Source organism: Triturus cristatus, chromosome 4_1, assembly GCF_964204655.1.
Source record: "Triturus cristatus chromosome 4_1, aTriCri1.1, whole genome shotgun sequence".
Classification (NCBI taxonomy): Eukaryota; Metazoa; Chordata; class Amphibia; order Caudata; family Salamandridae; genus Triturus; species Triturus cristatus.
The window spans coordinates 952,807,040-952,820,716 of NC_140585.1; the positions used below are offsets into that span (position 1 = coordinate 952,807,040).

A 13,677-nucleotide genomic window follows, 5' to 3' on the forward strand; every position below is an offset into this window, starting at 1 on the left:
CTGGCTTGCTCCCCAGAGGACTGTCCTGCTGCTACAATAGGACTGCCCTGCTGCTTGAGGACTTCCTTGACCACCAGAGGGCTGACCTGCTGCTAAAGGACTGCCCTAGTCTCTGGAAAGGAAGACTGGACCTGCTCCCCTCATCGCAGTCTACCCGAGTGACTTCAAGGGTCAATTAGATGACCTCATGCCTGGGCTACAGGGTCACAACAAGCTCCAGAGGACTCCCTGCAATGGTCCCTCTGACCTGCTACACTGGACCTGGCTGGACATGCCTAAGCTCTGCTGGCTTCTACTGGGGTGAGTTACAGATCCCCAAGAGGTGCCTCACTCGGTCCTGGACATTCGGCTGGCATCAGTTGAGCTCCTCCTGTAAAAGAATGTGAAATTCTTAGGTTTTGGGCTTTTTGCTACCATTAACAGGCCCGTTTGCACTGACCACCAACATGATGTTCCAATGAACCAGACTCTTAGTGCTACAGCAACTGCCTGCAATGACTGGCAACATGAAATCTGCACTTCGCGCTACAGCAACAACAGCCCTCGATGACTGCCAACGCTAAGCTCCAGCAACAGCCATCTGCGATTTCTGACCGGATCTTCACTCTACAGGGATGATCATCCATGGCACTAGGCCTGCTCTTCACTCTACAGTAACAACCATCTGCAGTGCTATCTATGCTTCTCACGGCCTCCTCCAATGTAAATGGAACGTGCCAGACACTGAGAGGTAGCATTTGCAGTGGGACTTAGCCGGCCCCTGGGCCTGGCCAGCGATCCATTGTGGTCAGCCTGACCTTGTGACCTTCCCCCGGTCTAGCACGACCAGATGACTGCGAGTGGCGCTTTTTGGTTTTAGGCGCTATAATCAACCTAAAACTTAAAATTGAATATATCCCGTTTTATTTAATAAAAATTGCTCTAATTTTCTAAATTAGTTTGGTATTTTTCTTGTATTGTGTTTTCACTTTATTACTGTTTGTGTGCTGCACACTTTGCCTCTAAGTTAATCCGGACTGCTTTCGTGCCATTCTACCAGAGGGATAAGCACTAGTTAATTTAGTGACTTTTTTGGGTTACCCTGACAACGATTGTGGTTATTACGTGAGTGAGCCTTCCACCCCATCAAGCAATAACCTGATTTTTTAGAAGCATTGAATGTAGACGTATTTTGTGCTGCCTGAAAGCTTGAGCAGTAAGTAATTTAGTTCTACTGGGCTTCCATCCTGAAACCTTTAATGATGTGTAAATTACCTCCCTGTGCAGAGGCAGTACAACTGGGATTGAGTGCAGGAAGACTGGGATAGTAATCAATGGCCTCTTTTCCTAGCTTAGTGGGGCTGGGAGTAGATAGCAACATGAATCATAACACAAAAATTCAGACAGAGTCTAGCTCAGCTTAGAATAATTGGGTCTTATATGTGGCAAGCTTTTGAAGTTGGAGCATCCCAGTCATCTTGCTTCTGCTCACAGTTAGGGGAAACCTTTCAAAACCAATCTGGGGTAGCTTGCAAGCCATCTTAAAAAACCCTATAGTAGGGCACTCGGGGATAGTTTACAGAAAAGCAAACAGGAACTGGTGAAGTAGGCAGGCTGGGCTGTATGAATCAAATCTGAGATTGGATTAGAGGTCATAGCCAAACAAGACCAGCCCCAAAAACAACAGCTGAATCTGGTGAGGAATTGGAAGCAAGAGGTTCTGTATGGACCTGCCTGTGAAGAGAATTTAGGTTTGACCTGCTCTCCACTTGTACCCAGGGACTAGAAGTTCTACCTGAAGGCCGGTTTGCAAGCCTCCTGTTAGCCATACTGACAAAAACGACTGAAGAATGGTTCCCTGTGGGAAGTGGAGACAGCAGCCCAGCTGGGGATTTTCTGCAATGGATCCTGCTGGAACCCTGGCTAGAGTGAGGCCTGGCTCCTAGGAGCCTTTCCTGGAAGTCTGAGGATATGGATGAGACCTTCTGAAAGTTCTCCATCATCTAAAGAAAAGCAAGCTTCATGGCTAGTTTAGGAGTACAAATCCTATGTAACTTCATGGAGCCCTTATTGGCTACAGCACCCTTCCTTAACCTAATTGAGGAGTTTAGCTTCCAGAAAAAAGACCCAAAGTAACATTTTGGATCGGTTTGACTTGCTGGGCTTATATAAATCAACACAGTTGCAGTTAACATGAAATGAAACCCAGGACCTGCTGAATCACAATTATTTAGTTCTGCATGCACTATGTGGTTTCTAATCATTTTGCAATTACATCTTTAAAAATGAATATCTTGTGTACCTTTAACCTCATATTGACGATACTTTATGACCTTTTTCTCCTTTTTACTAAATTGGAATGGGGATTTTTTGGTTTTCGCTTGGAAAAGGCCCAGTGTGAGAAATTGGGTTGCTGGATGAGGGGGTAAAACCCTACTCAAGCAACAGCCACAAACTTTGTCAAAGGTGAGCCACAAAAAGTCACTAAAATAACCTGTGCTTAAAGTGCTGGTAGCTTGGCACAAAAGCAGTCAGGCTTAACCTAGAGGCAATGTTTACTTATACCAGATTTCTCGGGTCTAGTTCGCGCTATATAAAACTCAAAAAAAAATATATATATATTTATTATCTATGCAATACACAAACAACAACACATTTAAAACAACACATGAAAATCCCACACGAATTTTGGAAAATAGAGTAAAGTTTCATAAATTATTTGACACCAAAATGACAAAAATCTAATCGGTGGAACCAGAGATATGCATTCACAAAGATTTAAGGTAGTTATGGCACTAAAAAAACACAAAGCGCTTGCGGTAATCATGTTGTGTGAGACCGAGTGAAAGTCACAAGTTCAGGCCAACAGCGGTGGAGCACAGGCCCGATACATGGACCAGGTTAGTCCTATGGAAAAAGTTGCCTTCTAAATTCTAGCATAAAAAATCCAGTTAGCGGTGGAGGAGGCTGCGAGGAGCAGGAAGAGTGTTGTGGATGGTCAACGCTGTAGTGTGAAGAGCAAGCCAGGCGTCACAGAAGGTCATCACTGTAGCATGAAGATTCTGTTGCGCATCGCAGACGGTCGTTGTTGGTGGCCGTGAGCTGTCAATGCTGTATCTCGAAGTGCAGATCTCGTATGTGATGTCATTACTGGCAGTCACTGTAGTACGAAGAGTCAGGTTCACCGGAGCTTCGTACTCATCACCGGCGCAAACAGCAAGATCTTGACGTGAACTGACATGTTCAAGAAGTGCCGACAACTTCAGAATTTCTCCTTTTCTTCTAAGAGGAGCTCAGCTGATGCCATACCAAAGGTTCAGAACTTGAGGGACACCTCTTGGGGATTAGGAACTCACTCCAGCAGAGCTCATGCAGGTCCAGTACAGAAGGTAAGCTGGGCCATTGCAGAAAGGCCTCTAGAGCTTGTTGTGTCACTGTAGCTCAGAATAGGAAGTCATTCAGCTGACCTTTGGAGTCACTTCAGCCGAGGATGAAGAGTGTAGGTCTAGTCTTCCTTCCCAGACAGCAGGGAAGGCGCAAGCAGTTGAGTATTCCTCTGGCAGAAGGCATCCTTCTTCTATAGTATCCGCAGGTCCAGGAGGGCACGGAAGTGTGGGTTTGAGGGTTTCTTTTTTTACCTGGTGCCCACTTTGAAGTAGATAAACTTCTGGAGCCTTCCTTGAATAGAAGTGCCTGGGATTTCTTGCCTCCCTGCAAAGGTTCCAGTCTGTCTGCAGGGACAGTAGGCTAGTCTGACGTCCTTTGTGAATGAGCTGAGACAGTGCCTCTGAAGTGCAGGTATGACAGGTCACAGCTCCACCCCTCTCATCTAGTCATGGTGGCCAATCCTCCCAACACCCACACCCTCTACTGTGTGACTGTCTGGGAGGAATACACAAAGGCCAACTACACCTTTTCATGTGACCTGGGAAAAAGGCTGCAGGAACTAAATGGCTAGGGCAAGAAAATGGGAACTTCCCAAAAGTGTCATTTTCATAATTGTGACTTAAAATCTGACTTTACCATTAAAAAGGGATTTAAGTTTCAAATCCTCAGACACAAAACGTGACATTCCGATCTGCTCCCAAACAAAAATCATCACTTATTAAATGTAATGAGGTAACCCAATGTTATCCTATAGAAGAGGTAGGCTTTGCAATAGTGAAGAAGGAATTTGAGTGTTTATCACTACCAGGACATATAACATTTAAAAGTGCATGACCAACTTTTTAAATACAACACACCCTGCCCTATGTGTGACTAATACGTATTAAAAAGCAAGGCTTATGCCTGGCAAAAGGTTTATCTTGCCAGGATGAAATGATAGTTTAAAACTGCACACACAGGCTGCATTAGTAGACCTGAGACATGGCTTAAAGGGCTATTAAGTGAATGGTATATAATTAGTGCTGCAGGCCCACTCGTTTAATTAAATGTACCGGCACTGGGTATATGGTATACCTCTTTACCAGGGATTACAAGTAAATTAAATATGCCAATTTGGTGGAAGTAAATTTTACCATGTTTCAAGGAGTGAGCACTTTAGCACTGGTTAGCGGTGCCAAAGTGTTGCAGAGTTCTAGAGTCAACAAAAACAAGTTCATCAAACCAGGTAGAGTGAAGGTAAAACGTTTTGGGGGGAAACCACCAAGGATGCCAAGTCTAATACCCAGGCTACCGAGGATAAGCACAGGTGTTCTAGCACTACCATTCCCAGTGAGCAATCTTTATTGGAGTAAGTCAAACATTAAGACTGATCCGCTTGCCAAGGGAATTCTGAGCCATTTTGCCCAGCCTCCTATGTGACTTTCCTCAAAGTTGCATGTAGTTACCAGGAGAGTGATGAGTGGGGGGAGTCATGATTTTTGGAGAGAACCCTGGCAAAATTCTTGTTCCTAAAAAGACAACTGTATCATCTCCAATGATCCCTAATATGGCAAACATGTTATTAAAGAGCTAATTCAGCACAGTGTAGCATGGTTGAGGTGAGGTTTGCCAACTACACCTCAGAGAACATCTCTGATAAAGAGGTCAGAAAGTGAGTTATTAATTTGGGAAGAAAAACTCTGCATAACTCCTGGTAGGCTTGGCAAAGGAGTGAGCAGTTCCCCAGAGAAATGCATATTAAGTGCATGCAGTATCAACAATTGTGAAGTGATGTAATAACATAATAACATTTGCATATCAAATTAGAAAATAGAAGAAAGTTTATGAGCATGAAAAGTATTAAAAAAAAATATGAGCAGAACCCGACATATTAAATGTTAAAGTTTGTTGGCTAAATGCACCTAGAAAGAATAAAGCGCCAAAGTAAACTATCAGTTTGAGGTTGACGGGAACCTAGGCACAATTTGAGGTTGATCAAGCTGAAGGGAATTTTGGCACAATCAAAGCAGGTTAAAATGTTTACTTTGGTGCTAAACGTGTTGGATATCAAAGACTTTCAGGTAGAAAAGGTCAGTGACTGCAGAGAGTGAGGGCCTAGATTCTTGAAATTGACCAGCCAAAAACAAGACAAGGAAGCATGTCTCCAGGGGCTGGATACTTTTACCAGAAGGTCGCATTGAACCAGTTTTGAAAGTAGCAAAAATATCTGAAAGTTACAAACCTGGTTTCCTTTGGTAGCCTCAGCACCATGTCTTAATACTCTGGAGGAGAAAAGAAAATACTAAGTCCAATGTTTCTGCAACTGCTAGTTAAGTTCCTCTGTCTCTCTTCAAGTCCTTAATGCAGACTTCTATGCACCAGATAACTCTCTCTGTTCAGCCAGAGCCCTTGCAGGGTCCACGCCTCAAATTGGCCTTCTGGGAATCAGGAGTCCTTCAGTTTTTGTGTCTCTGAAGCAGGTAAGAGAAGGCCAGCCAGTTGACACTTGGAGAGCAGTTACAGTCCTTAGGTGCCAGCAGAAGTCAGGATCCTTTGGTTCTTCTTCTTCCAGTTTTCAGGCACAGTCTTCTTCTTGCAAGATTGTACCTTCCCACATCCCGGGATGGCCTGAAGGGATGGTTGTTTGGTGCTTGTCTTACCTGCGCGCTATCTATTGATTGGTAAATTCCCTATATCCAATTGTGAATGTTTACGTATAATATCCCCACCTTCTGAGGCATCATTCGTCCATTACTCTTTTGGTTTACTACAAACCTTCTCAAAATCCCTGAATAAAGGTGGCCCAGGCCTTCTTTTACCTGGAAGAGCTCTAGATCTTCCTTCAGCCATTTCCATATGGAGATGAGGCATCATTCCCTCTGCCAGGGACAAAACCGGTTTTCTCTCTGGCTGTGAATCGATCCACAAAATCTAGAATGGCTCTGGGAATCAACTATAGCAGTTTCCGACATCCCTGTTTGGCATTTTTAAGGCAAAGGACTGTGAAAGCTGGCCTTTGCTGTGCCAGTTGGTCCTTTCCCTCACCCTGATGACAAATTCCTGAGACCACTTGATGACAAGGCCTTTCCCTTGCTCACAGGCAAAGCCATTATACTCCAGGAGCAGGGTCACTAGTAGGTCAGTCAAGGGAATGCACTGGACCTCTGGATAAGGGCGGAGAGGCAAACGAGTTCCAAACTGAATAGGGATATAATGGAGAGAAAAACCCAAACATTGTATGTTTGAAACAAAGATACACCTCCCATTTTCTACACCTAGGGCAAGCCTGTTTTTGTAGAGCAACCCAAGGGCTGATTTACAGAGAGAAAATTGATCAAAGGGCCTACTGGAAAATTAAGGAATCTATTATTAAATAAAAACATTTAATATAAGCAACTCAGTTAAAGGGATAAACAAATACATTCAAGCTTTGAAAAATAGCAAATCAGAAAAACTTTAAAAAGCCATAAACAGATACAAACACACAGAAACCAGGGTTACAATTGGAAACCAACTGCAGAAATATATGTTACAACATACAAGAAGCCAAAAAGTGTGCTAAAATCTCTATCTTAGATAATTATGCCCCATCATGAATTGTGATCTGCATATAATTCTTAATTCCAGCCATACTAATTTCTCACTTAGATTAACACTAAGTTAACTTATTATTTCTTACATAAGTCCTGACAGATTTGTAAGCTGATACTTTAATGAGGACATGCTGGTCTAAATCTTTGTACTGATATAGTAATGTAATGATTTTTTGGAGTTTATATTTTTGTGTAAGATACTTTTACATTCTATCTAGTCACATTCTACTAATGACTTCAATTGTGTATAGCATTTAACAAGTGGCTGATCAAAAGAGAGATCAGATGCCCACCTTTGCAAAGAAGCTGCGGTTCTGGAACTGAATGCTCTGTATTGAGGATTTGTGAGCTTGGACTATTTTTACTGGAGCTGTGGATGGAAGCATTCTCAAATCAAATTGGTAAATCCTTCCACATGAAGATCCAACCAACAATGTGTGTCCATCAGGCATAAAATCCGCAGCTGTCAGAGGTGATTCAGTTGTCAAAACTTTGATCGAACTTAAATAAAAAAATGTTATTTAATAACTCATTTGTACAACAGGAATAAACATGTATAAAATATGTTTTTGGTACATATTTAGTGTGACTTAAGAATTAGGTTTAAGTTAAGAGACACACCAAAATAAATTATTCACAAATTCATTATTTGAAATGTGAGGTCTATTCACTAACAGCTAAAATTAAATCACACGAAAAATTATATTAAAGCAATATGCACGTTCAGATGCACTATAACCTTACAATCTCAAATGAGTTACTCTTTTGTGTAGAGTGCACAAGCATTGAATTGTTCAGCACATCTATGGTGACTTATACCATGTTGAATGTTAGGCACCACAATTTACTATAAAATATGATCTATAGTAACTAAGACAAAGCTGCTGAGAAGATGACCGACTGGAGTTTAAATGAAGAAAAACAATAGGAATAAAACAATATGCATTCCAATAGAAAACAATTTTTGACATAAAGCAGTCAAAGATGGCTGCCTGCGTTTTCCATCTCACCAGCAAATACATTTGAGTTGCTTTTAAAAGGAGAAGGTGAATGGTATGTAGAGAGGGATTCACAGGAAGTGAGGAGAAAGCAGAGGGGCATGAAAGGGGAGAGTTGGGAAAGCACCGGGAAAGTGTGTGGGAGAAGCAGTGAGGAGAGTTAGAACAGGGCAGCATTGAGAGGGAAGAGAGTGTGAACCAGCGAGCAAGAGTCCAAGGGAGGAAGAGAGACCAGCATTCAGCAGAGGAGAGAAAATAGTCTCCCATGCAATACAATTTAAGGGCACAGAAACCTCAGAGAATGAAGTAAGAGAGCCAATTACCTGAGGGCTGATCTAAGAAGTGATGGACAATGTCCTAAGGTAATTACTATAAGAAGAAAGGGATAAACAGCCAATGGTTTAAAGCATTTTGAATCAAAACCCACTCCTACTGTATGGTAAAGTATTCAATCTTATGGCTCTAGCAACTGTATGTGAGACCTAAATATAGTGAAACAAAGAGAAACAAAGAGAACCTATACATATGTGTATGGTGGGTCTAACCTCACGTGCTTTACTTTTAACTAGCATGTAGTGAGGCATGGAGAAGAATTGGGTAAGATTTGGGAGTGCACGAGGAGCACATTTGTTTTAGGAGGGAACAGTTATGACCAGAAGCAGCGCGGTGTAGTGTAGTATTCATTTTTGATTTTGAATATGATACGTTTTGCAAACTTCTGCATTCTGCTGCTCCGTTTTAGATCATCTAGACACTCAGACCAAGTCCAGGCTTAGTGTCAGCTTACCAACTAGAGACATAAACTTGGCGGACTGTAACCCACAAACCATCTGACCTTTACATGAGGATGGAGTATTCTAGGCAACTATTCTAGTCCTGTGGGAATCACAGGATTATTAGTTTTTTAATGAGTTCCAAAGTTTTACCATAGGTAGAGACACACAAGAAACCACACCATAAGTTATATTATATGAATTAACTAAAATCAACATCCTAATCTAGTGCAGATAATGTGTATAGATGTAACTATGAAGAAAGGAAATATAGTGGTAATGAAAGCAATTGATAAGTAAAATATTAAAGAGAATTGCAACACTGTGATAGTGTTTCTGAAGCCTTTGAATTATGGAACCAGCCTTTGTTCACCAACCCTTAGCTAAGCTGTCTTAGCAAACAAAAGTGCCAGTCTGAGGTATTTGTGGTGGCCCAGCCCTCAAACTTTAACAGAACAACAAGCCCCTTGGTTTTGCACTTCAAGACACTCATTCTCAGTCTCACTGTCTCAGTTGTGGCATTACCAAATGAGCCGATAGCCTTCACTGAGGGTGTTTGCAGCTCACCTTGCACACGCTAAATCTCCTAAGAAGTTGAAAATTCCTCTCTGCCTCATACATGTCTGTACCAAGCTTAAATATACTTTTCTGAGTAAATAGGCAGGCTTCACAATAAAATATTTAAAAAATGCAAGATTCAGCATATTAATCTTGGTTAAAGTAAATTTATAGTTAGGTGAAATATTCAGTTTTAAACTCTAAAAACCACTGAAATTTACCAGTTTTAAATAGAGTTATCTCAAGTAACTATAACTTGTGCCCTAAGGTAACTATAACTTGCGCACCCACCATGCACAGTGATATTATCAATGATGCCAAAGAAGATGTCATGAGTGATGTAATATGTAGGGTAATAAGAGTGCATGGCAAGGGTGCGAGTTAAAGTTACCTTGGGGAATGAGTTATAGTTACTTGAGATGAGGCTAATTATAACTGGTGAATTTCAGTGTTTTTTGTTGTTGTTTAAAACTGAACATTTCACCTAACTATAACATTACTTTTTTTCCAGTGAATTTCTAGTTTGTTTTATTTTACATATAAAGTCATATTTTATTACCATACGTTAAACCAACATCCCGTATCTCGTATGCAGATAACTCCATGAAAGTTTTGTATAGCGGGAACAAGACCCGTACGGGTATCAGAGCTCTTTACAGTGCAAATATAGGTGACAGAAATACACAAAAATAATATAGGTTAGACTAATACAAAAGTACTGATGATTACATACTAGCAAATATATACACAGTTGTATAAATAGTTCAAGTGAATTTGGCCAAGAGAATCGATTTCACTTCTTTTTTTAAAAATTCCGTGCACAGGTTCTGTCTCGTTACTGGGGGCAAGGCATTCCAAATCCTGGGAGCTATTCCTGAGAAGGTCCGGTTGTAGTTTTTTTTTCTTGGTAAATCATTGTGGTTTCAGTATAAGATTATAGGAGCTCCTGGTAGTTCTATTATCACCTGATAGTACCAATTGCTCTGCTCGGTATCTCGGGGCTTTGTGATGTAATGCCTTGTGCGTCATACAGGCTATTTTCAAATGGATTCTGGTCTCAAAAGGTAGCCAACTGAGGGCATGAAGTTCAGGGGAGATGTGACAGTTTCTTTTGGAGCCTGTAATGAGTCTACCAGCTGCATTGACTGAGGTTCTTAGAGGGGCCTTCATCGATCTGGGAAGGCTGCAGAGAGCGACATCCCCATACTCCACTCTGGGGATTACTAGAGCTTGAACTGCCTGTTTGAAGTCATTTGCGGGCAGGAAGGGTTTCAATCTCCTAAGGGAGTTCATCTGAAAATGCGCTCCTTTAGTCGCGGCTCTGATGTGTTTCTGCTTATTTAGTTTATTGTCCAAAGTTATTCCCAGCGATTTCGTAGAGTCGATGATAAGAGGTTAACCGTTGAGTACTGTTAGGTGTTGCATCCACTCGAGGACGATTGTTGATTGGCTGGGGGGAGCGATTGGCCAAGGTGGGGATGTTGGATATTGGGCGATAGTTATTCAGGTCTGATGGGTCCGCCGATGGCTTCTTTAAGATGGGGGATACCTGACCTGCTTTAAGGATGTCTGGGATGGTTCCTTGCAGGAGAGAGGTGTTCATAATCCTTGTCAATAGAGGCACTAGCATTGGGATGAAGTCTTTTAGGTGGTTTGCTGAGAGAGGGTCTGAGGAGTGATTGGAGGGATTCAGGGCTGTGAGCGTTTTTAGGATAGTTTCTTCGCTGTAGGTGTTGAAGGAGGCCAAGGATGTGTTGTTTTTGAGGTCGAACTTTGCAGAGCCACTAAGAGGGGTCACAACCGAGGTCCTTGAGGAGATCCTATGAGGGTCGGTATGGGGTAATAGATCATTAAGCAGGTCTGTCTTTATATTTTCTGTCTTTGTTGTGAAAAAGGAGGCAAATTCCTAGCAGTTGGGCAGTGTGTCTGGATTAACTTGGGGCAAGTCAGAGAGACTCTTAAATTGAGATTGGATTAGTTCAAATAGCCTTTTGGGACGAGTCTAATTGTTTACTGAAGAAGTCTGCTTACACTGGGTATGGCTTTTGGCCGTATGCAGAGGGAGGCTGGCCACGAGTCTGGCCCTAGAAATGCCAGGGCTGTTTTTTTGTGTGGTTTTTTTTTTTTTGGGAGGATCGGGGGCATGTGGCTCCCTCCCGAACCTAATATGGCCCGGGGGACTCTCTCCCCCAGGGCCATATATATTTTAAATGGGGAGGTGGCCAAGTTGCCCCCATTCCCTAGCCTCCTTACGCCCTGGTGACCCCTTCCCCACACCACTATTCAAATTAAAGGGGAAGGGGGCCACGCATTCCCCTTCCTGAGCCTTGATAGACCTTGGGAACCCCTTTGCCCAGAACCACTAATTTTAAATGAAGGCGAGGGGAGCATGCTGTAACCCTCCCTGGACTGATTTAACCCCAGAGACCCCATACCTCAGTACCCAGTGCATTTTGAGGGGGCGTCTTGCCTTCATCTACAGGCTGCTTTTAGCCCAGGGGACCCCACTTCCATACATTTTGTGAGTGGAGAGGGCACATGGCCACCTCCTCAGGCTAGGTTTGGCCCTGGTAACCCTATTTCCCTGGGCCAGTACCATATTCACGGGGTATGGGGGCACACAGCCCCCCCACCCCAGTCAACAAAGGGTCTGTGTTCACCCAGGGCACCCACCACACTGTCTTTGGGGGCCACATTGGGGACAACCCCTCCTGTTACCACCAGTAAGTACCACACAGTGTGATTGCTGAGGTCTTCAGAGGCCATGCCCCCTATTTCCACCACTCTGCAAACACGCCTCCTGGTGCACTACTGGTTGGTGATGAAGTCCCTGAGGCTCTAGAGAGTCCTTGGGTAGCAACACGCCTTCCTGTTACCTCCAACAAGTCCCACACAGCCTCACTGCTGAGATGAATTTGAAGGCCACAACCCCTTTCTCTACTACTGCAAATGCACCTCCCGGCGCACTGGTGATTGGGGGATGAAGTCCCCTTGCCTCTAGCGGGTTATTTGGGGCCAACAACCCCTCCTGTTGTCTCCAGTAAGCCTCACCCAGCGGGATTGTTGAGAGGTTATTGAACGCCACGCTCCCTTTCTACACCACTCTGCAAACTCATCTGCTGGCACACTACTGCTTCTGGGATGAGTCCCCTTGGCTGCTGAGTGACCCTGGAAGCCAAGACGCTCTCCTGTTACTTCCAGTAAGTCCCTTACAGCAGGATTCCTGAGAGTTGGTCAGAGGTCTGCAAACTTGACTACTAGTCAAAAAGAAACATCGAAATTCACCTAAATAACCAAAAGGTTACACGGAAGTTATAGTTAGTAAATAGGATTAGAATACCCTTATAAATTCACTGACTCTGGCTCCCAAATTTCAAAGCCCCTCCTGTCAGCCCCTGGTAATAGTAATAAAAAGCAAAGTTCTTGCCCTCATTGACATATGGCTTGGAAATCTACCTTGGGAAATGTTCATGTTTCTTGAACAAAGACCAGAGCAAAGTCTGATCTTTTACTTGCTGCAAAGCACCTCTCCGGGCAGATTTGACTGGAATTGTGCCTCCAAGAACAGGAAGTTGCGCAAGCGGGAGATCTTCTCAAATATGCATCGCTACTTAAGCAGGCAAAAGTGAAAATTTAAGAGGCCTGCTATGGCAAGAAATTGCTTTTAACACATTCCCAGAATATGAACAGCTGGTCAGTAAGTATATCAGCCTCAATAAAACCTCTGAACGTGAACAGGTCTGGAACTCTATTCTGCTGCAACAGCTGTTTAAGCAAGTCCTGAACAAACAATTTAGACTGATCTCCTGGTGGGAAGATAGAACAAAATTTAGATAGCACAAACACTCATGAATGACCATTAATACCTATAAGGCTCCAACTGAGCAACTTTACATGCATTACCATCTTGAGGAGCTACTTGAAAATCAAAGTCCTTAAAGCTAGATTAGGCACTCTCCCATCAACTGACAATCTACCAAAATGGCACCCAGGAAGGGAGAACAAGGCCTGCAGTTTATGTGGTAACCAAAGGGAAGAATTCTTGCACTTATTAAGTATCTGTCCAGTCCTGCTGCAATGGCACAGGAATGCTCCTTCAAAACCTTTTTAACTTAAATGTTATCAGAACCTGCCAACAAGCAGTTTTTTTTGTTAGAAAGGATCCACTCCAAAATCCATAGCATGTTTTGCAAAATTTCTTTTAAAAGTGAACCCGTGCTTAAAGAAAAGCAACTTTGAATCTGACTCAATTTAATCGGCGGGGCTCAAGAAACATTTCTCTTCAACAGGGTAACACTCCTGGTTTGTAAAGGTACAATAATGTTGCACTTTTGCTTTTCTGATGCGGAGCTCTGAGGAGCGGACTAAGTGAACAAGACTCCAGAAGGAACAGTTTGTACATTTGCCCAA

General features: G+C 42.9%; 1 protein-coding gene across 5 annotated transcripts in view; it reads right to left on the bottom strand.

Annotated features, from left to right (window-relative positions):
• The window catches only part of LOC146855888 (protein NEDD1-like), a 544,173-nt gene that overhangs the window by 287,579 nt on the left and 242,917 nt on the right, over positions 1–13,677 (bottom strand). For all 5 annotated transcript variants that reach the window (XM_085650677.1, XM_085650673.1, XM_085650675.1 and 2 more), the window contains exon 7: positions 7,232–7,439. In XM_085650677.1, the coding sequence (XP_085506803.1) occupies positions 7,232–7,439 (208 nt within the window). The remainder of the gene's footprint in view (positions 1–7,231; positions 7,440–13,677) is intronic.